This window comes from Phalacrocorax aristotelis, chromosome 5, assembly GCF_949628215.1.
Source record: "Phalacrocorax aristotelis chromosome 5, bGulAri2.1, whole genome shotgun sequence".
In the NCBI taxonomy this organism is placed as follows: Eukaryota; Metazoa; Chordata; class Aves; order Suliformes; family Phalacrocoracidae; genus Phalacrocorax; species Phalacrocorax aristotelis.
Window position 1 is genome coordinate 51,211,721 of NC_134280.1, and position 27,233 is coordinate 51,238,953.

General features: G+C 48.3%; 1 protein-coding gene across 3 annotated transcripts in view; it reads left to right on the forward strand.

Moving 5' to 3' along the window:
• CD151 (CD151 molecule (Raph blood group)) overlaps positions 1 to 18,374 on the forward strand; it is a 36,860-nt gene extending 18,486 nt beyond the window's left edge. For 2 of the 3 annotated variants that reach the window (XM_075094481.1, XM_075094482.1), the window contains exons 3-9: positions 3,118 to 3,221; positions 4,388 to 4,579; positions 9,304 to 9,378; positions 11,859 to 11,963; positions 12,873 to 13,028; positions 15,335 to 15,421; positions 16,225 to 18,374. In XM_075094481.1, coding sequence (XP_074950582.1) covers positions 3,138 to 3,221; positions 4,388 to 4,579; positions 9,304 to 9,378; positions 11,859 to 11,963; positions 12,873 to 13,028; positions 15,335 to 15,421; positions 16,225 to 16,284 — 759 coding nt within the window. In that variant the 5' untranslated portion in view covers positions 3,118 to 3,137 and the 3' untranslated portion in view covers positions 16,285 to 18,374. Of the gene's footprint in view, positions 1 to 2,906; positions 3,016 to 3,117; positions 3,222 to 4,387; positions 4,580 to 9,303; positions 9,379 to 11,858; positions 11,964 to 12,872; positions 13,029 to 15,334; positions 15,422 to 16,224 lie in introns of all 3 variants that reach the window. The other variant, XM_075094483.1, reaches the window with a different exon arrangement.
• The last annotated feature ends 8,859 nt before the right edge of the window (positions 18,375 to 27,233 follow it).

Below are 27,233 nucleotides of genomic sequence, written 5' to 3' on the forward strand. Positions count from 1 at the left end.
CACTGCCTGGGCAATTTGGGAGAAACAGTTGACCCATGTCTCCTGCCCTCACTTGCTTTCCCTGAAGACCTGCGTAGCTCCCTAAAGCCTGTCTTTGCAGGTGACGGGAGGCAGCAGGCCACCCTGTGTGATGCAAGGAGCAGAAGCACATGACTTCCAAAAAGAAGGTCTGGAGAGAGCTGCCTTTCCCTGAATAGCTCTCTGGGTGAGTCATTAAGCATGCAGCATCAGCTCTGCTCCTGGCTAGGAAGGATAGATCAAAGAGGAGTCAGCCCCGATGGCTTTCTGATTCATGGCCTGCCATCCCTGCATGAATCACCATGCTCTATAAACCTGCAGCTGTTCCCTGCCAGCTTTCTGGAAACAGGCAGACCCTCTCTTCCCAGTGGCAAAACCGAGCTGCCCAAAAGGCCTGTACACGGCGCTCGGTGGAGCAGGACCTGCAGCCTCGAGGGAAATTTCAGACTGTCTGTCATCTGAGTGCAGGTATGGTCTCAGCGGTGTGTCTGCCGAGTCCTCACCCAGAACAAGAAGCAGCTTGGTCTGGGATTTCTGAGCTCTCAGATCAGAAGGAGGGGCAAGTTAGCATCCCTCACTAGGGCCCAGCACCTGCTGTATGGTGATACATGGAAATTCCTGTAGTGGCATTTTTTGGGAGGGGGGCATACTTTGAGGGGAAGGGGGAAAGGTTCCTGAAATCTTCTGGAGCAGGAGGGGAACTGGGCCAAGGAGCCAGCCCAAGGTCAGTAAGCATTGTTACTGTCCCTGGGCTCTTAGTGATATGAACTGGGGTCAGTCTCAGCAAACCCACAGTGCATTTTCCTCTGCATATGGCCCTCATGTTAGAATGGGTGGGCAAAAAGTCAAGTGCAGTCCTTAAGAGGCTGTTACTGGAGGGAATCTCTTGGGTCTGGGCTGAGGTACCTTTTTGGGTTGTGCAGGCGTGTGTGGCTGTGGGAACCTGCCTTGCTGCTGCCATTCCTCTTCTGTGGCTAAATGGAGCCTCTGGGAGCTGTAAATCTGTCACCTTCCATGAATGTTACATTTACGGGGCGTCTTCTCATTGAGAATTTACAAGTCTGTTCAGTGCATACAGTACCACCAGCATTCATTCCTCCCCACTGCCCTGGGCCTTTTTGTGCTGCAACGTGGTAATTAATCTGAGCATTGCTGGAGGTTCTGATCGCTTCTGAAGATAACTCTGAAGAGTTATTCTCCTTGATATATGCCACCATCTCAGTTACGCTCCCTTTGCCAGTGAAGCAGTCTTCTGCTGCCAACTGTTGTTGCCAGATGTTACTCTAGAGAAAAATGTTTTCTTGTGAAATGGTGATGGGGTACAGGCATGGGTGGGACTGCTGGCATAGTCTCACCCTTGCCTTCTCTGTTAGCTTCATTTATTAGTTTCTAAAACAGAAGCCTGGCTGGGATTTTCGAGTGTGCTGGTGTGAATTGAAAGGAAACAGTTCCCTGCAAATAAAATACAACTGTGCTGCAGAATGGGCAGCTGTTGTTCCCAGCCTTGGTTAATCTGGCTCTAAAGCCAGATGTTAGCAGTGTAGCAGCAAAGGTAATACTGACTGACTGACCCAACCTGATAGCCACTTGATGTGCAGCCTGGCTGTGCATACCCAGTGCTCGCTTTCTTTACTGTCAGGTGTTTTACAGTGGGCTTGCCAAGGCAGATGAGCGTTCGTACTGCATGGCTGCGTTGCAGCTGCAGTCCCCAGAGGAAGCTCGCATCACTTGTGGGAAGAAGTTTTATCATCTAAGTAAGCATGAACTCCATGCCTGTGGAAAAGGGGAGAGGCTGTTTGCCTGCCTGATTCCAGGGAAACTGCTGCTTTAGGAAAGCATTTTGCTGTGATATGGGTGCAAGATTTTTGCATCATTCCCTGCTGGCTGGTGGGGGAGGAAAGGGATAATTTTTTAAACTGAATGCAGTAGAGGTGGTGTGGATTTGGTTGCACTTCTTCAAACTGCCTTACACAGGTGATGCTCTGGGCAGTGCCTTTGTCCTGTCTGCCTGGTCAGGCAGTGGTGACAGAATACTTTTTGAGAGGTTCAGACCTTCTGGCATCAACAGGAGGCAGTGAAGTGACATGGAGTTGCTCTTGCTGCAGACCTACTGAGAAACCTGCTCAAGAGTGTAGGAGATCTGTGACACTACAGTGGGACTGACCCACAACGAGCTCCCATTCATTATGTATCTGCAGTGGCGTTTTACCCTATCAGATCATCTCAAGCCAATGGTTTTGTTTCTTCCTCTTAGTAGCTGGGACAGCTGCTGTAGGAGACAGCTGGCCAGTGAGAAGGGCCATGAGAAGTAAGCAGAGGGAAGAAGAGAATTAATTACTCCGACATGCTGCTGGGGTGCAAACAGGATAGGGCATTTGAGTGGATAGCAAGTACATTCCCAGCTACAGTTGTAAAGACTAAAAATATCCCAGACTTAGCAAGGGATCTATTTAAGGCAGTTGTAACTAATGCCAGTGAGGAAAGAATATTCTTTGGAGACCGATTATTTGGTAAATGTCAGAGGCAGAGGTTTCTGTCATCACCTTCAGAAGCGGCAGTTAACAGGCTGCAGTCAGGAGCCAGATACTGGGATTTTCTGGATAACAGGTCTGGGATTTAATTTATTTCAGTTCAAATAGGAAGAAGTAAGCATGAACTGTACTGAAGTTTTCTCACCATAACACTGATCACAATTCATGGTTTTGGCTTGACCGCTCGCGCAACGGTAGGTCTGATGCCTCCACTGCAAGTAATGATCTAAAGGAAAATGAGTCTCCAGAAGTGACAGCAAGGGTAGGGAGAAAGAAGAAGGATGAAGGCAGAACAGGAAGGCCACATGCTGGTACCATCTGTCTCCCTTTCACACTCTGCAATGTCTCGTGCTGTAGGTCACTCAAATGGATACAAGAGCTCCTTATCTAAACAAGCGCTGTCTAGCATCCCTGAAGTCAGTTGAATGGCTTGCTCACTGGCTTACTTCAGCAAAAAGTCAGAAGTGTGAGTTCTTGCAGGAGGAGAGAAGTAACGTTGGACTTTTCGGACAAGGGCTGTGATGACTGACTGAAGCTTTTCCGGTTTTGTTTTGTTTTGTTTTTTCAGGAACGGGCTGAGCCAGAAAGATGCGTGAGTACACGGAAAAGAAGGAAACATGTGGGACCATCTGTCTCAAGTACCTGCTCTTCATCTTCAACTTCTTTTTCTGGGTAAGAAACTTCAGTCTACTTCAGAGGCACTTAGATGGTACTGCAGTTCTGGTGTCAGGGGCGCAGAAATCTTGGGCTTGATGAATTCTTTGGCAAAAAGCGCTGACATCAGTATGACACAGATTTTGTCATGTGGGGTGGAATTCCATCCCTTGGGCTTGCCTGCCTAGGCTGCAGAAGTTATGGTTTGACACTGCAGTCTCTGGCTGTTTCTAGGTCATGTTACCAAGTATGGAAAATAACAGAGCCTGAAAACATGCTTTGTTTTTTCACCTGGCTTGCTTTTTCAGGGAGTCTGAGGTCTCCACTGTCTTGCCATTTCTCCTCTCAAAATGGCAGAGGGAGTCCTGGCAGTGGAGTGGGACAGCTAGATTAAGGATAACAAACACCTTCTTGCACCTGGGTCCACACTAGAGCTTCCTAGAGTAGTGCTTTTCACCAGAAAGTTGCTGATGCCAAAGGATTGTTTTTTCCTTTGCTGCCTGGGACAGAGCATCGGAGTGGCCAGGTCAGACCTTTAAGGAGAACTGTCTGAGCTTACGAGAAGCTGCATAAAACCCTCCAGAAGCACAAGGCTTGCAAAGAGAGAAGAGACTGCTAGGAGTCTGGTTAGCTTCTCCGTGTCCATTTGCTGCAAGGGTTAGAGTTTAATCAGCCAGGTTGTTTAGCTGCTTGACTGCTTGCTCCCCAGATGTATAGTCTAGGAAGGAGATATTGGGAATGGTAGTCATTTATTGGTAGTATTGCTCCCTGATGAACAGTGGAAAGCTTGCTGATGTAAAGCTATTTTCTTCCCCTCTGCTGCTAGGTAGGACCCCAATAGGTTTGATATTTTTTCATATTTGCCCAGATAACAGTGTGGCTACAGTTGGGAAGGCTCTGGTCCAAGTATGAATTGCTGTGCACAAGTGCAGATGCTTCGGATAGCTTGCATCTCAGGCTGCTTAGGGTGCTCAACTGGCCATCTTGAAGCCCAGCCCCTCCCAGTGCACTGGGGCCTGCTCCCAGTCCCAGTGAGACCCTCTGGAGTCCTTCCTTTAGTGTAGATCATTGGCTCAGCTTGCAGAGCTGAGGCACATCCTGATATCCCAGTGCAGTTGCTCTGGGAGGCAAGAAAAGTTCATGCATCAGATGCACTTCATCTGCTTTCTTCTCTCTGTACCCAGCTGGCTGGCGGGGCTGTGATGGCAGTGGGCACCTGGACCCTAGCTGAGAAGAGTGACTATATCAGCCTGCTCTCCTCCAGCACGTATTCGGCAACTGCTTATATTCTGGTGGTGGCTGGGGTTGTTGTCATGGTTACTGGCATCCTTGGTTGCTGTGCCACCTTCAAAGAGCGTCGGAACTTGCTAAGAGTGGTAAGTTTTTTGCTTGCTTGGTTGTTTTGTTTTGGGGAGGATTCACCCCATTTTTTCTTGAACCATGCTGGGAGGGAAGGAAACATCTTGGTTGTGTTCTGTGCCAACCTTACTTGTTTGTCCTATAGCAGATACCACTAAGGCCTCCAGCTCCTGACATCAGTGCTGCCCTTGTCCTAGGGGGCAGGTTCTACTGCAGAGCATTTCTTTTCAGCCACCCAAAGAATGTGCTTATCACTGCATGGTTCAAAAGTACAAAGTATGGTTGCAATACCTATACTTTGTGTAAAAATGTCTATTTGAAACTATTCAAAACAAAATCTCATGGCTTTTGTCTCTTTCTTCTTCCCTGCCCATCCCATACTTTCTTTTGGAAAATGGGAAGAGAGAGTAAAATAAGAGACCTGTAACAAAACTGGCTTTTAATGACAGTAGGTTCAAGCCAAATTAACACGCTTTTTCACTTGGTTGACAAAAATCAGAACATTTCCAATGAATATTTTCTTCAGCTGCAAAAAAATTATTTGTGTTTTCTTCCACAAAAAAAGCCACACTTCCTTGATAATGTGCTGCTTCTTTTACACCTTTCCCTGTATTACTTCCTGAGGTCCCTGCTCACCTGCCTACACTGAAGTTTTTGACCAGCCCTAGCATTTCTATTCCACTTCCTCTCAAATCTCCCTTTCAGTCTGGAGTGTGGCAGCAGTCCCGTTTAGTGTCTGGGCTACGGCGGTGAGTGCAGTGACCAAAGTAACAATCAGTGGCTCTTTGCTTTCACGGTTGCAGGAGAGGATACTTCAGTAACTAACTCTTCACCAGCTCCTTCCTTTGCAAATCCTCGTTCACCTGACTGTCTCATTTCCCCTCTTTCATTTGGATAGAGGAGCAGAAATAGGAGTCATGAGCAAGCCTGGTGCTTGTGCCAATGGTTTGAAGGCCTGGTAATCCCTGTGAGAGGCAGAGTAGGGCCAGGAAGAGAGAATGAAACACAGAGGAGGACACAATGAGTGCATTGCTGGTGCTTGTTCATTAGGCTTCTGGTCTGTAGCAGTCCGTTTTGGCTTTGCTTCACTTACTCTCCATGCCAGAGAGATCTCCCTTTGTCTTTTGCCTCTACCAGAAGCTACAGATGAAAATCCGGTGGGGTTTTCTTTGTTATTCTGCCACAGAAAACTAATAGTTGTCTCTTGGGAACAAAAGGTCACTCTGTCTCCTTACACCACGCGTCCTTTCGGAGTGGCTGGTCGCGACAGGCCTATTGTCTCTTCTTGCTTCTCTCTTTACCCAGCTGGCTGGCTGGCTTGCTTTGGTTGCTGGTGAGTAATCTGCACAAGAGATAGGGCTGTGCTTGCCAGGGCTGGGTGAGCCTGGCTGGGGGCCTTTGCCAGCTCTGAGCTCAGACAGTAATCCTGACAGCTTCACAGCCAGGGCGCCAGGGTCTGTGCCAGCCTGTCCCAATTTCTCTCTGTACCAGAAGCTCATGTGAATACGGGAGGGAGTGCTGCAAGCAGCACTCTCTGCTCTCCCCAGTGCCTCCTTGGTGCTTTTAAAAATCAATTATTGACAGCTTTGGGTGCTGTTTGTAAAATGCATATCTGGTTTTTAGTTTGGTTTTCTGTTGAAGACTCAGGAAGCTGTGAATTTTTTTGCTGCCGTTCTACCTACCTGAGTTTTATGGGCCCACTTCAAGGCTTTTCATAATATTTTATTGCTCATCGCTTACAGCTGTGCTACTTTTTTTAATGTCATTGTTCATTTGCCTTCCTTGTGTCCCTCCTTAGCCAGGTGATGTGCTGAGGCTTGGGCAGCAGATACGGAGTTTCTCTGGCTCTGCGAGCAGGCATGGCAGCGAATCTGCAGCCTGGCTGGCCATGACACTGCAGTCCAGCTCTTTACAAGCACACAAACCACTACTATGTTACACCTCATTCAAGATGCATGCTTTCGTACACAACAGTATGCAAGCAAGAGTCTCGGGAAAGGACCTGTCAATAGAAGACCTTGCATGTAAAGGAAGAAGGTAGCTTTCTTCAGGCTTGGCCCCTTATACTGCCACCTTAAGGTTAGCTACCTTGGATACACATATGATTTCTGTTCCTGCTGCATTTCAGCCTGGAGCCCTCCCACTGAAGCGAGATTGCTGATTTAGGAGTATAGTTGCTATATATTTCTTCTTCAGATAGTAGAAAGATCTCTCCAGAGAGTGATTTGGATTGTAGGTGGGTCAAACCATTCTTTGGGTTATTCAGGGAAAACTTACTAAAGCTTGGTGCTTCACTCAGACACTTGAAGCAGGGTGGAAGAAATGTGGACCCCACAGATCTTGAGGAGACACAAGATAGCTCTAACTCTGGCTTGGAGCCAGAGTAAGAGTAAATTTTGCCCAGAGCCCACCCAAGTCCAGGCACGTGTCTACTACAGGCCTTTGGGTGATCCCACATTTCTGACTTATTCTGCAGCCTCTTGGGGAGTAGGGCATGTTCCTGCAGCTCCATGCTAGAGCTGGCCTACTCCTCCCAGAGCAGACCTCTGCAAGAGAGCCCTGCATCTCCTCATGAAGAGCAAGGAGAGCAGCTCTGTGCTCTGTGTGTGCCTAGAGGGAAAGCTGCTGCTCCCCTATGTCAGAATGACGCTTGGAAGTGGCCCTGAGGGAATGATGAGACTGGGATAAGGATAAGGATAAGGATGCAGTGTATTAGCAGAGACAGGTTGTATGCGTGGGTGGCAGATACACTGGTCTCCCTTACAAGGTTTTACAAGGCCCTTGTGACTCAAATTTTTTAAGGTCTGCTGGATACCTGTTTGTTTCTATCCACCATAAGCCAGCACAACAAACTGAGCTGTAGTGATGCAACTCAGCTTTACCTGAATGCCTCTGACATGATGACACAGAGCAGGGAAAAATAAATAGAAGAAACTTTCTAGTTCATTGGTTGGTCACGGGATCCTGCCACCCTCCTGCCCCTCCTTGGCAGAGAGATGATGTCAGAGGAGTTAGGGCATAACTAGGTCCCAGTAAAAGAAAGTCAGCCTTTGTCTCAAGGCATGCTGATCCCTTCTTGCCCCCTTTCAATCTTCTGCGAGCGCTGGGACCAGCCTTTAGCTATCCCACACTCCACTGGGTGACTCATTCCCTTGGTATGAATGGGTACCTTGTACAGGCATCTGCAGAGATAGTCAGTGTTCAGCCAGGGGGGAGAGTGCAGGGCTGGGGAGTGAAAGCCTGAGATTGTGTGCTCAGATTAAAGCCTGGTCTGCAGATAAAACCCAGCTGTCCATCCTTCACAGCTGCTGAATCCCAACAGGGGTGAAAGAAGAAGCCTGAGTGCTTGCATCTGTGTCATTTTACTCCTGCAAAGGGGCTGGAAGTGAAGAAGTGAAGAAGGGTGCACCGTGGGAGTGTAACCCTCGTGCAACAAAAGGCATCTGTGCTATGTAGGTCAGCTTGCTGGGTCCAGGTCTTCACTGTCCTTTGTGCTAGGGAGAGACAGTTTGATGTCCAGTTACATTTGTTGAGAGCCCTTGGGAACAGCCATTTCTTAAGGTTGGGAGTAAAACAGAAAATGGGAGATATTTTGTTTGTTCTGTCCTGGGGAGGCCGACTCTTACAGGGACTTATGAGATCCTTGTAATGGCTGGACCTCGTGTCTCTTCAGCTTTATCTACATAAAGATTAATTTAATAGCAGTCATAGAACAGCCTGGATCTGTAAAGAAACTGTTCTGTGCTGACTAGGAGCAAGGCAGGGGCTGTGTCTGAGGACAGGGGTTCTCTCTGAAAAGCTCTCTTTGACCCTAAGGAGGAAGTGGCCACATCACCCTCTGTCTTCAGGCCTGCCCAGTCCTTTTGATCTAGTACATGTTCCTCCTCATAGGTTTGGCTCCCCTTCCTGTTTGTGTACAGGAACAGTGCTCCAAAACAGTTTTCTGTACTTTCTGCCCTTTCCATTTCACTGCCATTAAGCCCTTTTAAGAAATAGTCATGTTATCCTCTTAGTCTTCTAAGAGCTCTTCTCACTAAAGTTTCGGGATACCTAGCTTTTCCCTCTAGATCCTAGTTCAGCAGCACACGTGGTCACAGTCCCGAGTGTGGATCAATGCTAAAGTCCATCCACTTCAATAGTGCCCTTCAGCCTGTAACTGAGCCCCACAGAAGTCACTGGGAACATAAATGTATGGTTTATGCTTATGCTTAGCTGGTCTGCTATATCCTTGGTGAAATGGGCCCTTTGTTGCTCTACTGAATCACCATCATAACATACATTGCTCCTTAGTAACTTGCTGCGGTGCCCTAAACAATATCAAAACAAGCAAAAGTTTCAAATTTTTCTGTATGAATGTCAGAATCAGATGTTTTCTATGACATTGAGTGTAGTCATCAGGTTATCCAGTACACACTTTCTTTTGTCCAGTGATCTTATCTCAGTTGCCTGTACTTTTCCATTCTCTACATCCCTCTGGCTCTGTGAGTTAAACTCACACTTGCTGCTGTTTGTCTTCAGTTATCCTGTGATTTTGTTTGGGTTTGTGGTTTGTTTTTTTTTGACCTGTGGGATTGTTCCTTTCCTACCCTGTTGAGGTCTTAATCCCAGCTCCTGCCTTTGAACACTGCTGCCAAAAAGCATTGATGAAGACAGTCATGCGTTTTACCAGCTAATGAAAAGCTGCCTCCTGGCATTTCCTTACATTCTGTTCTGATGTCCTGCTTTTCCCGTTGTTTTACAGTACTTCATATTGTTGCTGTGTATCTTTCTTCTGGAGATCATTGCTGGAATCCTGGCCTATATCTACTACCAGCAGGTGAGTGGACATTAGAGATTCAAGCCAGGGAGAGAGAACAGCTGGTTATCATTGCATTTCTCTAGCCAGAATTTGAGCTTGGAAGGTTGGGACCTAGACCCTGGTTGTGGTTCACCTTTCCACATGTCTATACTCACTCCCCTCCCCATGCAGAAGACCTTGGATTATTTACTGTTTTTGACAAAGTGGTAGTGGTTACTCTAAGGGAGGCTGCTCAGCTTTGCTGCTCAGCTCCTTCCTGTGGTTCACCTTTGTGCGCTGTTTTTCTGCAGAGACTTGTAGAAGACAAATTTTGAGGCTGTGTATGTCTAGGAACTTTCCTAACGCCACCCTTCAAGGCATAGCGCAAGCAACTGAAATCCCGTTAGTGCCACTTAGCATATTCAGGTCATAGGAACAGTTGCGGCTGCATCCAGCAAGCTAGCTGCCATACTTTTGAACTGGCAAAGATAATGAATGGTACAGCTGAGAGGTCCTTTTAGGTCAAGAAGTTTTCCAGAGCTTTATTTAACGAGCCCAGCTGAGGGGGTGGAGAGCAGCACAGGCTCCCAACAGCTGCAGTTCTAGCTTGGCACTTTTTGCGTTGCAGAGAGCAGAGGCTTAAGTCATCACTTTGTTTTCAAAGGGATTTTAACCACCAAGGCACAAACAGCCTGCAAAGTTGCTCTCATGTCTGGAAATTGATTGGAAATGGCAAATTAGGATTGTTGTCAAGTGGCTGTCTGAAAAGCAGCTGGACTTCCCATCTTGTTGGCTTCACTGCCAGGATTCCTTGTCATTGTTTTTTCTCTTGGGCATTCTGTGCTTTGCCTCACTAAGATGGGCACTGGTGGTTTGCAAGGAGCCAAAGAACCACGCTGGCTCCTGACAGGAAGTATCAGTAGTATGAGCGTGCGTATTTAACAGGGAAAGATCAATCCTGGCAGGAAGCCAGGGTCCGTCCATCCATCCATGCAAAGGCACGAAGTTCACACATGACAATGGATGAAGATTAGTTTGAAATAATGGACAAAATATTCAGAGCTGTGCCCTTGAGTGCTTTAGATTACTTGAGGGAGTCTCTGATCAACAGCTGCACTTCCCCTTGCCCTCTGGCTGACAAACCCCCTTCTTTCCTGGTTGCAGGCTGCTTGCTCTGTTTGCCACTGTTTTTATTTCAGCCCTTGCTTTGGTGTCTAAGGCTTGTGAGCGTGTGTCTAAACTGTTTCTTTTGTTATCTCTATTCCATGCTGCAGTTCTTCCCCATGAGCCCGCAGGTAACTGCTTTTCTCCCAAGTAATAATTCTGCTAATGGACTCTCCTCTTTATTTGCTTCTGGTGCCTTCCAGCTGCTGAACCTTTTCCTTTCTTTTTATTACACTAAGTCCTTTGCACTTCTGTAGAGCTTCCCAGCCCAGGATCTCAAAGCATTTTGCAAATATTAATGAATGAAGCCTCATATCATCTCTGTGAGGTGGGTGTTGTCCCCATTTGACACATGGCATTGGGAAAAACAGTGTTTCAAAGGGAGAATAAACTGTGGTATTTTGCACAGTTCAGCATGACCAGATGTTTGACCTCTCATTTACTACTTACTGCATAGAATAAAAGGTGTGTAGGGAGGCTGCCCACCTGTTTCATTCATTGACTCCATCTAAAATGCCTGTTGAAGTTCTTTATTGGTATAGGAAACCTAGCATTTCATAGGTGTTGGGCTAAATTGGTGCTGCTGTATGAACCAGGATGACAAAAAAAAAATAATCTAGCTCTGGCACTTTTTGGCTGTCACCTGGATGGGTGAGAAGAATTAAGCTAGATTAAAAGAGCCTCCAAAGGATTAAATGTTTGAAGCCAATCACCGGAACATGCCAGTGGTTTATGACAATGCTTTCAGAAATTCTGTACTTGCAAAATCAGACTTTGTGTCTCTGTCACTGTTATCAAGAAAGGCCATGCAGTATTTTTGCAATTGCACACTTAGTTCCCTCTTGTGGCATCCTCTTTGATGCCAATACAAGAGCTATTCAGACTACGTGGCTTCAGTCGAGCATGCCCAGGACTCTGATTTCTTCCTGCTCCTGGACAGAGTGGTTTGTTTTTTAGTATTCTGTCACAAGCTTCAGAGGGAGAAGGCTGCACGTGGTCTCACAGGCAGAGTCATATTTAAGCAGGCACAGTTTTGTAGTCTCTTTTGATGCAGGCATGTCTGGGCAATCTTACATATTCAAGGTGGGAACCCATATGGTGGTGTGTAGCACAGGCTGAAATTTGGTCCTAAAGCACCTCGTTCAAGTTATTAAAATAGAGGTATGATCTGTAATCAGTTAGAAGTAAGCCTGTCCAGTCCAACCTTGTAGGATGATCTTGCAGGAAGCTGTAGCTTTGACTAGGCTCTCTGCTTTCCTCTTGGAGCAAAGACAATGAAATGTATGCAGGGCTATGGGTTGCTTTGAGGGGTGTGTTTGCCTTGTGATTTTATCCCACTTGTCTCTTCCATTCAGCTGAGCATGGAGCTGAAGCAAAACTTGAAGAACACCATGACCCAGAAGTACCGGCAGGAGGGAGAAGAGAGTGTTACCAGCGCAGTAGACAAACTGCAGCAGGAGGTAGGTGTCTGCACAGGCAGGGAGAATTAATGCAATTGGGGAGCTTAAAACCAAGCTCACAAAAGGCATTGTCGGCTCTTTCATCCAACGTATAGACGTTTCTTCTGTATGCTGAGTGTATGTTCTGCTCCTTCTGACTCAAGACAAGATTGGGTAAGGTGCAGGGCCCAGGCCATGCAGCTGGCAGAATTGTGTGGTGTGATCTCCAAATTATATGCCCAGTAGCACTGGGGAAACAATATCTGAATTGATCCCAGAGTGAAATGGAGTTGCCAAGTCACTCTGACAGCTGTTTCTACTTCCCACTTCAAAGCTTGGGAGAAATTGCTGACATTTTTCATTAAGCTCCTCAGTACCTTAGAGAGCAACATGTAAGGAAAGAAGAGCCTTCCTGCTGCTCTTGCTAGCTGTGCCTGGCTCGGGGTAGTTCAGGTTAGGGCTGCCGCAGTTCTGACAGGCTTTCCCACAGAAAGGACCCTTGTGCACAGGCACTTTCAAAGCATGGGGCCTACTATATGCATACTGCCATAGCAGGTGCATTTGTGATAGTAGCTGGTAATTAAACTTACCCTGTTATTGCCATTAATGCTCTCGAGTCTGGTGTTTAAGAGCAGAGGCAGCTGCAGGTGTGCTCTGGTTACAGTCCATCTCATCAGCAACCAAAAGTCCCAGCTGCTGAAGGATGGGTATTTAATGGATGGGTATTTAAACTGGTATTTAATGGCCATTTTGGGAAATCTTAACACAAAAGTCACCAATAATCACAGTAGCGTTAAAAAAAAAAAAAAAGCCTATGAGATAGCTGGAGTCTCTCTGCAAAGGAGGGTGAAGCCCAGGGCTTGGTGTGGGAGGCTGGAGGGAGGAGGTTGCGGTGCTTGCAGGCTCAGCCTTTGCTCTCTGTGCATGCAGTTCAAGTGCTGTGGGAGCAACAACTATACAGACTGGGCCGACAGCCAGTGGATCAAATCTCCAGAGGCCAGTGGACGGAAAGTCCCAGACAGCTGCTGTAAGACGATAACTGACCTGTGTGGCCGAAGAGACCATCCTTCCAACATCTACAAGGAGGTAAAGAGCAAAAGGGCTTCAGAGCCATCTCTCACAAAGTATGTAAAGGAGGTGGGCAGGGAGCGAGGGTGTTGGGTTATTACTGCAAAAACGGTCAGTAGGCTTCAAAGTCAGTAGGATTCCTTAGAAAGCAGAATCTGTTTTTGTATTTGAGCGTTCAGCCATCTAGGCTATTATTTTTTATTAAGATATAGAGAAAAATAATAAATTATATTTGTTATTACAGAGTATGCTAGTGATAGGGGGAAGTGGGAGAGGTTGGTTGTTCTGGCAAGAGACTTGGATGTGAGCCCTACGTTTGACACAGCTTCCTATTGTTGGAATTACTCAGCGAGGTGCAAATGGAGATACTTCTGGTCCTTGACTGAGATAGTGGGATTTGCCCTACAGCATGAAGAAACAGCATACGGGGGAAGAAAGAGGGCCCTGTAGCAGACGAATTAGGCTGGTTCTGGTGGACTGAAGTTTGGGCTGGAAAGAAGGCTGGAGTTGAGATAGCGGGGCTTGTCTCTTTTCTAGAAGACGCAAATTGAATCCTAGACTAGATGAGTAAGTTAACAGGTAGCTGTCAGACCATTTATTGATCTAGTTTGCATAAGGCTGGTAAAAGTTTTTGCATTTATTTTGGCACCCTCCAGTCCTGTCACCTGGCTTTAATTTGCTCGCTGTGATGCCCTCTGTGGGATAGCATAGTCCTTTTCCTCATCAGTGGAACCGGCACCTCGGCTGGCTGTATTGAGCCTGGGGAGCAGCAACCAGAGCCTTTTCCTTGTTCCTGTCCTCCTGACAGTTAAGGAGGGCTTGGGATGAAGAGGTGGCCCCTTCAGCGCAGGTATTTCTTCTCACAGTCTGTGCTTTGAGCAGGACTGAGGAGTGTGAATAACATCTACATTAAGCTAAGCAACTCAAACAGCTAAAAGGAAACCAACCGTCTATCCTTTGTGGAATGAATAGGGAGATGAAGTCCAGTCTTTCTGATCTACCAAAGTCCCTCTTATGTCCAGCTGCTTGGCTGGATTTTGCTCTTCAGAAAGAAGGCTTTCCCATAAGGTTTGTGCCTTCCGTGCAAGACCCAGTGAAGAAGTACAGAAAACAGTCCAAGGGCTGATGAGGTATTGCTGAGAGTGGAAACCCACAACCGTCTGAGGGCCAGGGCTGGCAATTCCCATCCTCTCTGCTGCATTATTAAGAGAGGCTCTGAAGGCTGCCAGATGTATTGGGCTAGATCTAGAGGAGAAAGAGCTGTAAGGGGAGGTTTTAATCCACAGTCAGCTGCTGCATATCACGATATGAGGTCTCAGTCAGAGTTCAGAAAGGATTTTCATGGCTTTGGAAAAGAAGAACCTAGAAAAGGGCCAGATCAGGGCACAGGAGTAACTGCTTCATATCAGGGCAGCTGGGGCTGACTCCAAAACCTCATGCTGGCGTGGGAAAAGTGAGGCTTTTGCCACCCCTCCCTGGAGTGCTGCTTGTGTACAGGTAGGTGTCTTGTGTTCACTGTAAACTCCTGGGACAGAAGGGCCCTCAGCACCCTTGGGGCATGGCTGTAGTCTACACAATGAACCCCCTGATGTTACCATGGAAAACCTCCCTCAATAGATTAAACAGTTTAATTATTTAAAGGGAGCTCTTTAAAAAAACAAACAAACCCCAAAAACAAAACCACAAAACAGAAATGGGAAAAAAAACACCAAGAGAGAATGCTCTTACTGATTTATTTTTGCCTTGTAACAACAAAAACTTGGGCCTGAAACAGAAGGGAAAGGTCACACTGCCAGCCAATGATGCAGCTGCAAGGCACAGGCAGGCAGAGCCTGGCTTTGCAGGTTCACACTGACTCATTGCGGTCGTAAATAGCAGAGGGAGGAATTTACTTTTAAAAGACTCCTGTCGTGTTAGAGTTCTTGGTACTGGATCCACCCAGCAGCATTTCCCTGGCCTTTTGGCCTGACGGGAGCGAACACCCTCTCCAGGAATGTGCTAGGCAGAGAGGGAAACTTTCTCCACATATCTCAGGGAAAAATGACACACTCCTTCTGTGTGATGCATCCGGTTCTTCTGCATTTCTCCTGCCCGGCTAGCAGCCGCCTTGGGTTTGTTCGATGGTTCTTGAGGCAGCAGGTCCAAAGCAATACAAAGCACGATGCAGTTTACACCATCTTTGTAGCTTTTCAGCGATGTTGGACGAGATGGCTCACAGACGCTGCTTTTTATAGCACTGCTTTCAAGGGTCGCAACCATTGGATTAAAGTGAACAAGAGGTTAAAATGAAGCTAATTTTCCATGTCCCTCCTCTCACCCTGCAGAGCGGTTGCATTACCAAGCTGGAAAACTTCATTCAAGAGCATCTGAAAATTATTGGGGCAGTGGGGATCAGCATTGCTTGCGTGCAGGTAAAAGGCTGAATAGAGTTTTGGGGGTGCTAGGGGGAAGTTAAAGGAACCCCTGAGCTGAGGGATGGAAAAAAAATCACATTTTAACGTCTTCCCTGCCTGGCAAGGAGAAGTTATCAGGTACTTCAGGGACCTGAGGATTCACTAGTTCCAAAGCAAAAGCCTATTCTGTAAAATTTGCTTTTGGTGAAGGAGTGCAGCCGGCTGGGCAAGGGGGAGAGACTCCTGTGCCAGGGCTGTGGGAAGGGCAGATCTGGCCATGGCAGGTGGTTTGGCAGCCTGAGAGAGACCTCTTGTGGGGATGTGCCATGATTGCCCATGCAGCCAGAGAGCCAGTCTGGAGGAGGTTCCTACCCCAGTTCATTAGGATTATTTTAAGTCATCCAGATTTCTTCCTCTGCTGTGTATATTGAAGAACAGCGCTGTGGGTCTGCAAATTATTTGGGAGAGGGTGATGAATAAAGGGGTAGGGTATTGATGCTCCCCACTCCCATTTTAGAGGGGTGGGCACAGGATGTTTTCTTCCAGATGCAGATGTCTCTGGGAGTTCCTCATCTTCCCTTTTGTTCTGGCAAGTAGCCAGATTACACCCCAGAGGAGCTGCTGGTGATTAATTACAAGGATTAGCACAGATTATGTTCTCTTGCTGCTTATTGCAAGATGGAGTGTGGTATCCCCAGGCAGGAGCTTGCTGCCATTCCAGCCTGAGTCCAGACTGTTAGTTTGCAAGCTGCTGTCTCTACTACATCCATTCTGTGTTTTTTTTTTTTCACGCATTTCTCTCTTCTTTTTACACCCCGTAGATCTTTGGGATGATTTTCACCTGCTGCTTGTACAAGAGTTTGAAGCCAGAACCATATTAATAGCTGTGGGAACTGTCGCTCTTCCTCTGCTACTTCCCTTAGCACCTACCAACCTGACCACTCTCCACCACCACCACAGAAGTGTCTGTAACCTGAGGACTTGGCTCCATAATTAAATGCCTTTTGAACCACGCACCGCCTTACCTGCCCCCCTGGGGGAAAGTCACCCTTCATGTTGTGTACAAGGCAGCCAGGAGTTCAGCAGGTCCTCTTCATTGTCAAGAAACAAAAGAGCTGTGGATCTTCTGCTAGAAGCTTTAGCAAAACAGTCCCTTGATATAACTATGAAGCAAAATTTATCCAGTACCATTTCTCTTGAGGCTTTTCCTGAGCCAACATGAAGGTATCAGGATGCTATACAAGAACCATGGTTTGCTCTCTGAGAAGTGCCTTGGCAGCACCAGGCATTGACTGTGAAGACAGATGACGTTTCTGCGCTGAGCTGGAGCCAGAGCTGAGTCTCTCATACACGGAAGATTTCTCTCTCTCCTCCCAAGTGTGCACCAATGTCCTAACACAGCTGTTTTCCACTTGGGAGGGTGCCTGCCTGGTTGCTTGGGGCAGGAGCTACTCTCCCTGCTGATCAGGAGCACAACTTGGTGCAGCTGAAATCTTGTCGTGACTCTGATGTTGCCAATACGTGGGTGCCTTAGCATTTCTCAGCCATCCTTCCTCCTCTTCCTTGAAGCTTCTCCCAACACAGTGCCATTAGGAGCCACAAGAGGCATTTTGCCTCCCAGCAATCTGGAGCAAAGACGATAGACTACTTTCTAATTCTTTTGGGTCTAGTCTGTTTTATTGAGTGGCTTCCAGTGTGAGTGAGAAAACTTTGTTTCTTCCTGCCTATCCCCTGCTGAGATTTGGTGAAGACCTGGTCTGTTTGTGGAGGTGGCATATCTTGCTAGCCTTTGGCCCGTTTGGTTAGTGGAAATACCTTCTCATATCTCTTACATGTTGAAAGATGCCCTTGGCTTGATTTTTCTAATTAAAACCTCCAGGCTTGTCTCTCTTGGGCAGGAAGTGTATATATTCAAATCTTTTATCAGCCTCCAAAAGAGCTCATTAATCAGGTGAGGGTTTTCTGGCTTTAATGAGATCTGGAAGCCCACTTTATTGCTGAGAAGGTCAGGAGAGTCAGCTTCAACCAATTGCCCCAGTGTGCTTGGTAAATTGGTAGTGCTGGCTTAACTGTTCGCTGCAGAGGAATAGGTTTTCATTAAATATTCTCTCTGCCTTGGGATCCTGGATACATACAGGGCATAGACATCACCGCTGCCACAGACTTAGTGTTGTCATGGTGCCAGCAGGGTCTTGGCCTGAACTCATAGGGTCTTGTGTGCCTCTTGTCTTGTTCTCACTTTGCTGGTATGCCTGTTAACACCCATGAAGCAGAGCGGGCTGTGGGGTTTTGGTGTTCCTGAGCAATGAAGACAAGCCCTTTTATAAACAAATTTATTCCCTGTCCTGGCCTTTTAGTGGTGCCGGCTGAGCCCTGTCCCTTGGCAGCAGACAGTTAATGCGAGCAAAATCACCCAGACCCCTAAAGGGTCTTGCAGCATCATGGGGTTTTTTTTAGTTTGCAGAGCAGAAATCTTGTGCTAAAGGTGACAAGTTAAAATTCAGAGCAGGTCAATCTGAAACTCTCCCATCGACATCAGCTCCGTGAAATAATCCTTAACTAATGCAGAAAGAGAGATGGAGGAACTGAGGTGTATCCTTAGTTCCACAGCAGTAGGAAAGAGGGGAAAGAAATCTAAATTAAATGATCTAAGGGAGAAACCTCTAAATTATTTCTTGTTTTATAATCAAGTACCTGACAAGTATTGACTGGTAACTAAGAGGAAAATATTGAGCATGTTGCTTGAATCAATATTTCTAGTTTCTTAAGTATATCTTCATAGCTGCCTTTGCCCATTCCCTTCACATACATTGTACAGGGTTGGGAGAGGCCAGGAAGAGTAAGATATGGTTTGTGTCCACTGAGTTGTTTTTTACTTCTTCTCTATGTAATAATATTCATTGCGGTTTTTTTCTTTTTTAACCCAGTTTAAGTTGCTGGCCAATAGAAAAATAAAGCTTAAGATTCTGTACTTACTCTGTGTAACAAAATTGAAGGGATCCTGTGAGCCAGAGGGGTTATATGGGTTCCTCAGATCCTGCTGCTGAGAAGCCAGTTCCTTAAGAAGCAGCTGGTCTGAGGGCCCAGGCTGAGAAGGAAGCTGCAGAAGAATCTGCTTCATGTTGCTGATCTTGCCAGCCCGGTTATGATCTGCTGCCGCAGGATTCTGCAGACAGCTCCTCTCTGTGGCACCCTGAGAGCTGAAGTCGCAGAACCCAAGGGTACCTGGTATTGCACGTCGGCTGTGGTGACGTGGAGGTGTGTGTGCCCAGCACTGCTCCAGGGTCTGTGGTACGCCCAGCCGCGCTCGCTGGGGTACTTGGTGACTTCTCTTAGCACTGTCACACAGGCTGCACTTTCTCATCATGTGCAGAGCACTGAGGCAGACAGAACAGGGCCTTGGCCATCCAAAGGCAGTGGAAATCTTTCCCCTTTCCATCTTGACTCTAAGGACGTAGATGTGCTACTGCAGCGGGGCTGCCTCTTCCTACCACTGTGGGCTGACAGGGTGCATGTGGGTGCTGTGTACTGCTGCGCACTGTTTGCTCTATGTGCTGTGGAGTAGCTTGTAGCCACCTTGCATCACAGACATGTCAAACAAGAGGGAGCAGATGTGTCCCCTTTTTTATTTCCCTTTGGAATTTGAGGCTGAAAATCACCCATTGCAAGTTTCAAATATGCCTGTGGTCAGATGGAAACGCCTGCCTGCAGCTAATGGGCATGGCCACTCGGTGGCTCTCCGGGCTCAGCACAGCGTACTGTGAATTCAGCTCCTCTAATTCAAGTGAGCCTAATTCAAGCTGCATGGCAATGTGGGCAGCAGGGCCACGGTGTCACCAAGCCCCAGGGAAGTGCAGTACAGGTCACACTGATGTTCCCTTGCCTGGAAAGGAAGGTTGTTCTTCCCAGCCCTGGTAACATGCCTGATTTTTATGCTGCAGCAAGGCCAAGACCCTGTCCCAAGACCTGCGTGGGGCTCTGGCCATCCATTTTCAGATGTGAGTTAAGGTGGCCCACGAACAAAGAACGGAGGGCTGGTCCTGGCGGGCTGTTTGCTGAGGTGGGGCTGGAGGAGTGGGGCAGGATGGGCTCCTGCCCACACACTTGCAGTGGGGGCACAGGAGGTGAACGGATGGCTCCATGTGAACAGTGTGCCCCAAACACCTCGACTGTTCTGCCACAGCAGAAAAAGAAATGCCCGCACCTCCTCTCGTTGTGCTTCGTCCCTCTCTCATTTGGGGTGCAGTGTGGCTCCAGTCACCCTTTCCTGCCCCCAAAGGGAATTTAGCCCCCTTCCTGCAAGACTGCCATGGGGTGGCATCTGTGAAGTCTGTAGCACAGTGTCTTTCAGTATGAAGCAATTGCTTAAAGAAATTTCTCATTTGAATTGCCTTCTCCTGCAGTGTCTGTGATCAGGGTGCAATTACCATCTTACAGCATCCCCACAGCCTCAGGTCTCTGGGTGCTCCTACCTCTCCTGAGGTGGGAGCATGGATTTCTCACCCTTTGGGCCTGGAGATTTGGGTGGTAGTAATTGCCCTTCGCAACAATTACCTCAGCTGGTGGTCTGCTCTTGGGGTGCCTGGGTGGCCAGTACAAATTGCTTAGGAATAGAAAGGGAAAACAAATGTAGCAGTAAATAGTTTCTGCAAGGGTCTGGCTTTGGAGCAGTCATCCTGTTCCTGCAGTTTCAAACAAGACACAAGTTTTTCATGCTCCACGGCAGGGCTGCTTCTAACCCCAAACCTGTTCACAAACATGCCTTTTCTGCTCCTGCCGTTTAACTGTGAGGAATTTCCTCTCCATGGAGGCCTTGGTGCCCCTTTCTTTTGCCATTTATAAAGCCTCCCTTTGGCGGTGGTTGTAATGTCCTTGTTTTCCTGCTGGGCTGGGGCTGAGCAAGGCTGTGGTGGTGGAGGGAGAAAGACAAGTTGCAGACAGTGATACTCCCCTCCCTGACAAGATACGCCAAATACACCTTCCTTGGAAAATGGCAGAGGGGAATGCTCTTTCCTTTCCTGCCGTGAAACCTCCCCAGATTTCCACGTGCACGTGTGTGCATGCGTCCCTGGGAGAAGCAGCTGGGTGCTCTGTGCTCCTCCTTACCACACAGCACCGAGGAGCAAGAAGAGATGCCTCAGGCAGCACCGTTGCTGAATTGGGGCACAAGTACATGTGAGCAGACTGACAGCTTCTCCTGGCATGGCTGGTTGTGCTGTGGGGGCCCTGGGCTGGCTCTCGTGCTATTAAAGAGCAGCTCTTTGGGCTGCTGGCCACGCTGTGCTGTGTCTCCCTGGTGAGCTGCCTCTGCCAGAGGAGCGTGTCTGCATGCTGCTTCTCTGCACCAAAGTCTGGTCGGGAGGAGAGGTGGCGGTTGCACCGGTGGCACAGGCCAGGCTGGCCAAAGCAGCAACAGGGAGCTGATTCACATGGTGCCTTCAGAAATGACAAATTCCTTGCGGAGACGGGGCTTGATGCTCTTAAATGAGCTATAATCACATGAACAGCAGGCATGCTGGTGCCCACCAAATTCATTCAGTGACTCATGCCAGCACAGCAGATAATCAGGCAGAGTAGGGTTTTGAAGTCCTCTTACTCCCTGTAAAGGAGGCTGCTCCTCCTGTTTTCTCAGCTGCTTGCTTTAGCAGAAAGGATGCTGCATGCACTGAGGCCATCAGGATCAGCAGCTCTCTCCTGATTACTGCTCCTGCTGCAGAAAAGGAGCTGCTGAGCATCAGGCCTTTCCAGGCTTCATTTTTTTTTGAGCAGCGCACTGTCTTGCTGACAAGGAAAGAGCAGTTTCTGCCTACAGAGTGTAGGGAGGCCAGCATGGCCTGATCCTGCCAATGGCTGCTGTGTCCCAGCATAGGGACAGCAAAACCCAACCCTCTGCCCTTGCAGCCCCAGAGGTGGCTTCAATGGCTGCAGCACACGTCTCTGGCAGCCATGGGGGGCCATGAGGGTCACACGGTGCTCCTTGCAGCCTTCTGTGGTGAGAGGCCAACCCAAACCAGGCGCTGACCCCAGGGTGCAAGGCGTGTGGAGCGACACTTCACAACTTTGACCTTGTGTGTACATACAGCTGTATCTATGTATCTCCTCTTGCCCTACTGGAGGATTTCCACCGCTAGCAGGAACTTTTGCAAGTGAAGTTCATATTTCTTATTTTGCTCAGAAATGCTGGATCCCCTTTACCCCAGAAACCTGCCATCATAGACATGTGCTCGGTCCTTCCAGAGTCATGGTCCCCCTCTCACTTCCCAGGGGAGGGGGGTCCTTTCCCCCAGTGGGTCAGCCAGCATCCAGGGATGCTCCCTACCTGCCAGCAGTCACAGCCTCAGCCTTCCTCTTCTGAAGTGCTCCCCAGCGCCAGATTGGCAAGGGACCAAGGTGAATTGTTGTACCACACTGCAAATAGCTTTCTCATTAACCTAGCAGTGCCCCGTTAATGGGCGGCTGCATGTCTCCTGCCTGCCGCTGGCTGTAAATAAATAGGCATCTGCCTAACAGCCCCTCAGTGACGGCAGGAGGCGGGTGCCTGGAGCAGTACGCAGCCGTCATCCTTGGGGCATGCAGGGCACTACCAAAAGCTTAAGCCCCTTGCTTTTTTTTTACAGGAGAAACTGAGGCAAGAGTTTCATCCGCCCTCGTAGGGCAAGTATGTGGTGGATGCTGGGGGACTCACAGCGTGGGGGTGTCTGTGCAGAGAGCTGCCTGCACCACTCAGGAGCACGCTCTACTCATAGCACTTATTTTAAGTGTTGACAAAGCCTCCTCTTCCCTGGGAAAGCTGCTTGTTTAATCACCTTTTAACCCTCCCAAGCAGTTTTTACAGACTAGTTGTTTTACATGCTTTGACTTCTTGCAGCATTAAGCAATGGTGGCCTGAGATGTGAGGCACCAGTCTCAGATTTTGGGTTTGGGACTTCAGCCGCTATCTCCACTCCTGGAGGACGTCAGCTCAGTTACCCCTGGGCTGAAATAACAGCTAATACCACTACAAAATGACATCTGAAGACACGTCCCTCCATGACCAGCTTTTACGGCTTCTCTCTTGCACGTTATTCCTCTGTTATATGCTGAGTATTATCAGGTACTATTTTATATTTATCTAAATTAAATCTTGTCCCATTTAAACATGCCCAACTCCCTAAGAGATCCCAGGTTAATTCACATTTTGTCCTTCCTTGTGTTTTCCATCCCTCCTCCTCCATCGATCCACACACATGATCAATGTTATAATTTATTTCCTTTTCCTCCTTTCTCCCTCTCCTGCTGCTCTCTTCCAGGACTTTAATGAAAGTTTTTAATAGCAGTCAGTTGAAGGCTGACCTGCTCTTTCCTTTGCTGAATGTCTTGTGCTCCGCAGATGGGCTCATGAATGATTCAGTTGTTTGGGCTCTAGCTGGCAGCTGTGGCAGAATTACTCAAAAGAAACATTTCTGAGGTTTGGCCACGCTTCCAAGTTGGTCAATACTGAACCCCAGACCAGGAAGTGGAGCCCTAAAGCATAAGACAGCAAGGAAGGGTGCATACGTACTAAATATGTTTTTCAACTAAAAATAACCCAAACCAAATGTTATTCAAATGTATTTTACAGTTCACTTACTGTAGTTAATGGCACTGGATGGGGCTATTAAAATCACAGCCCCAACAAATGTGGGCTCTTGGTGTCCTTTTCACCCAAAAAGCAACACTGCCTTTTGGAAGTGAACTGAATTTAAATGAACATGGGTGCAAGGAAGCAGCATTTCACAAGCAGAGCGGTGGGTCGCCGGCAATGTGGTTAAGGTGCTGACTGGGAACACAGGAGCTTGGTGTTGCGTCGCAGTTTACCTAGAGGTTTGAGGGCACCTCTTGTATTGGGATTTTAGGCAGACCTCAGTGATCCCTAAAGGATCAAAGTGACAAAGTGACCAGATATTCAGATGTTATCGGTGCTGGATGGGAGCAGACCACAGAAGCCCATCCTGCACCTGCCTGCGTGGGAGCTGAGCTCCTCTGCACTTGTGAGCCCACTGCCAGAGGCTGCTAAGCACAGCAGACTAATTCCTATCATATTCATCCAATATTCCTATATATTCCTATATAATTCCTATCCTAATTCTTTTTCCTCTCTAATCATATTTCCTTTTCCTTGTCCCCTTAGACTGAAAACTTCCTTTCAGTGCCTGTACAAGCTGTGCCAAGCTCTGTGCAGCCCTGGTTGCAGCTGCACCACTTAAGTTCTGCCTGTAATCTAAGTAACCATAAAAATATCGCTCCAAAGGAGTTATGACCCTACGAAACTGCTGAACTCTGGTGGTACTCCTCTTCTGAAACCAACAATGGGAAAGGCAAATCGGTGTCAAATTGCAGCCTCTGGTTCAGCATCAGCAATTTTTTCCAGTCTTGCATAGCCTGGAGCTTTGAGTAAACCCTATTCTGCTCTTGCAGGCAGAGGTTTCTGGAACATGAATGCAAATAAATCCTGCTCTCCAAGCACCGCTGGAGAGATGCTCTTGTTTCACTGCTTCAGGATTCAATGTCCTTCCTGGAGACAGGGTCCAAGGATGCTTGTTGTCTCCCAGGGGGAACCACGTACTGCCAGCCTGTGGGATGACTAGGAGCAGGAACCAGGCTAGAGCAAAGAGGGAGTTTAGGGCGTGGGAGAGTGAAGCAGTTTCCATTTCACCTGCTTAGAGCCAGCTCGAGGGAACAGGTTCACTTTTCTGGTCCAGTTTTCAATGCCACTTTTCCCCAGGAAAGGGTCCTGGAGGGAGGAGGCAGTGAGCCACAGCCCCCTCAGGCGCTTCCACCTGCAGCCTTGCATGACACTACCTCCTGGGCACAGGTCAGAAACAACAGGCTATAATTAAGACAATTATGCCTTAGTTAGGCATAATTGAGCTAATGTTTTTCTCCAGTCTACATCCCCACTCCTGGATAATCTATGAGCCAAGCTCTGAGCTTCTTTTTAGGGCTTGTAGGAGGCAAATGTTCACCCCTTGTTTCCTCCAGCTAATTAATCCCATCCCCAGTCCTGCTAGAGTTGGCAGGAGATGCCCCCATATGCTCTTAATGAAGCCAATTGGAGCATGAGGGTTATTTGAAGGCCTGAAGGGTGACCCAGGCGGCTCTTTGCAGGGTTGGGTTTTCCTCTCTGCACCTCTAGCCCAGAAAAGTGGCTCTGGCACCAGCCAAAACAGATGTCTCGGGGCCAAGCCTGGCAGCACTTCCCTTGGCACAGTGGCTGATCTACAGGCAGAGGAAATGGGCTTTGATCAGAGAGCAGTCCAGACTGAGGGCCAGGAGCAGGGCTGTGTGCTGAAGGAAAGGCTGTGGGATGGGAGAAATGAACCTGTGTGTTTTGTTTTCATTGTAGCCCATCCCACACTGCAGAATCACTAGCAGAAAGCCAACAACGTGTCCCTGATGTGCCACCACCAGCAGCCAGCTCACACGGCCAAGGGCAGGAGCAGCTTCCTCCCCAGTGCCATGTCCTGGCGAGATGTGTGTCTGGCCCTGCCTGGCACATCCCAACCATCACAGCATCCCCATCCCTGCCCGGGGGAGAGCAGCAGCTGCCACATTTCCTTTTGGGGGGATTTAGGTTTTGGGGGCTGCAGCACTGCAGGTGGCCTGCACTTTTACGCTCTGCACTGTAGAGGGTAAGGAGCAGCAGTGGGATGGCCATGCTACTGGCTTCGGCTCCAGCAGCTCTGCAATGAGCTCTTTCCTACACAGGAGCTGTGGGATGAGCCAGGGATGGGAGATACATCCTGAGTACTGGGAGCAAGCGTTAAATAAATGCTGCAGTGAACAAAACAAATGCCATGTCCTCTCAGCTGTGGCTTGCTCTGGTTTTCATTTCCAAAAGCAAATCCAGTCTCACTGTTATGCAGGTAAGTGGTAATTTGGACATCTCTGACACCAGAGTGAAGGGAGGTAGAGATGGTCCCAGGGCCAGAGTAACTATCACTCCTGCTGGGCAAGTGATACAGAAATGAAGGGAGTGGGAATATGGAGATGCTTTTGCTTCAGCCATTTCACAGAGCTGTGCCTGGCTCTGTGATGACTTTTTGCAGCTGGTCTCTTCTGCAGCCAGGCTGAAATATCCACTTGAACCTGCTCTTGAACACATGTCTACTTCGAGACTCAGTCTTCCCACCACACTCGATGAAGAGAAAACCTCTGATGTCTCCTGGAGAGGAGACCTCATCTCGATCCGTTCTCACATGGGGAGGGATGCTGCCTCAAACAGGTCTGGGGAAAGTGAATTGGAAAAGGGCAAATGGAAAAAAATGGGTTGCAAAGGGGGTAGCCATGCTGGGGAGAGAGTGGGTTCTCCTCCCAAAGGGGAGCAGTGGTGCCCCTTCCCTGTGTTTCTCTCCTGTCATTGCTGGAATACCTTGGGGACCACTTGCTTTGCACCCTGGGATGCAGTGGCCCAAAATTACGGGCAGGAATAAGACAGCAAAAATAGGTGGTATCCAGGTAGCAGGAGTGTGAGCAAGGGTTAAGGTGCAATTGGCTCCTGGTAGTGCCCTTTTTGGTAGAGTTGGGTATGAAGTGGGTGGAATGTTCCATATATCTGACCTTTTCTAAGCCAGAAGACCTCCTCAGGGCCAGGTGTGTAGTTAAGTGCAGAGAGACTCCTCTGTGTTTTGAGCCAAGTCCCCTGAGATCATCCTGCCCTTGCTTTGGAGAGGTCACACGACCTCCTGAAGCTGGGAGGATGCTTTCTTCCTCATCATACTGCCACTGCCAGCTGCACACCTTGGCACCAGGCTGTACATCAGCCATTGCTCCCTGCTGCCTCAGCATGTGGTGGGAGATGGGCAACCACCATCCTCCCCAACTGCTGGGGTCCTACCGATGGCGCCAGCCTGCAGGCTGTGGTCCGTGCTGATAGAGGCCAGGGAGCCCAGTTGACAGGCTTAATCTGGGGCTGCTGTTTGCAGCACTGACAAAGCTAAGGCTGAGGAATCACCTGTAAGCAAGGTTAACCTTAGATCTGGTGATCCCATCTCTGCGCTCTTTGTGGTGGCCCTGAGCTTGGTGGGGATGCTGGCTTCTTCCCACCAGTAAGCCAGCGGTGGCTGCTCTCTCTTGCAAGCCCGCTTGCACCAGTTGCAGTGGCAGCTCACTGGTGGCCCTCCAGGAGGCTCCTGCCAAGGCTGGTGGGTGAGCGGCAGAGCCAGGATCAGGTACATGGCATCTGGTCTGGCACCCCGTTCATGTGGTGTCCCTGTTTGTTGCTGAGGAGCACCATGGCTGCACTCTCCCGCCCTCGTGGGCAGCTCTCAAAAGCATCTCAGTGCTTTCTAGGCATCTGGCCCCAGTCATCCAGTGGGATTAAATCCAGCCTGTATCACATCTGCCTAAAAGTTTCCTGGGGACCAGGGGCTCAGCTGCTCCCTGGAGTAGCATCGCACATTGTCTCTGTAACTCAGGCACCAATGCGACTTTAATACAACTTTTTAAAGTATGTATTTGTATCTAGTAAGCCCTTGAGTACAGCAGAGTCCCTTTTATATTGAAATTCAGGCTCCTCAATAACATTTTATTATGAGGCTTGCTATTTTTGGAATTGCTGTTACTCTGTTATGAGCAAGGCACCTAACATCCTTCGATATGAAATCATTAAAGACACAGCAGAGTTCATTACAGGGGCATTTCTCTGGATTAAGAACAAATCAATACCACATACTAATATCACAGCCTGGTACCTGGCTTCGGTTGCAAATAGCACATCCAGAGGCAGATACTCTTCTTTTGGCCTCTTGTGCTCTTCTTCCAATATCTTATTTACTGTTTTCCCCCAAGCTGTTGTGATGGATTTATGAGC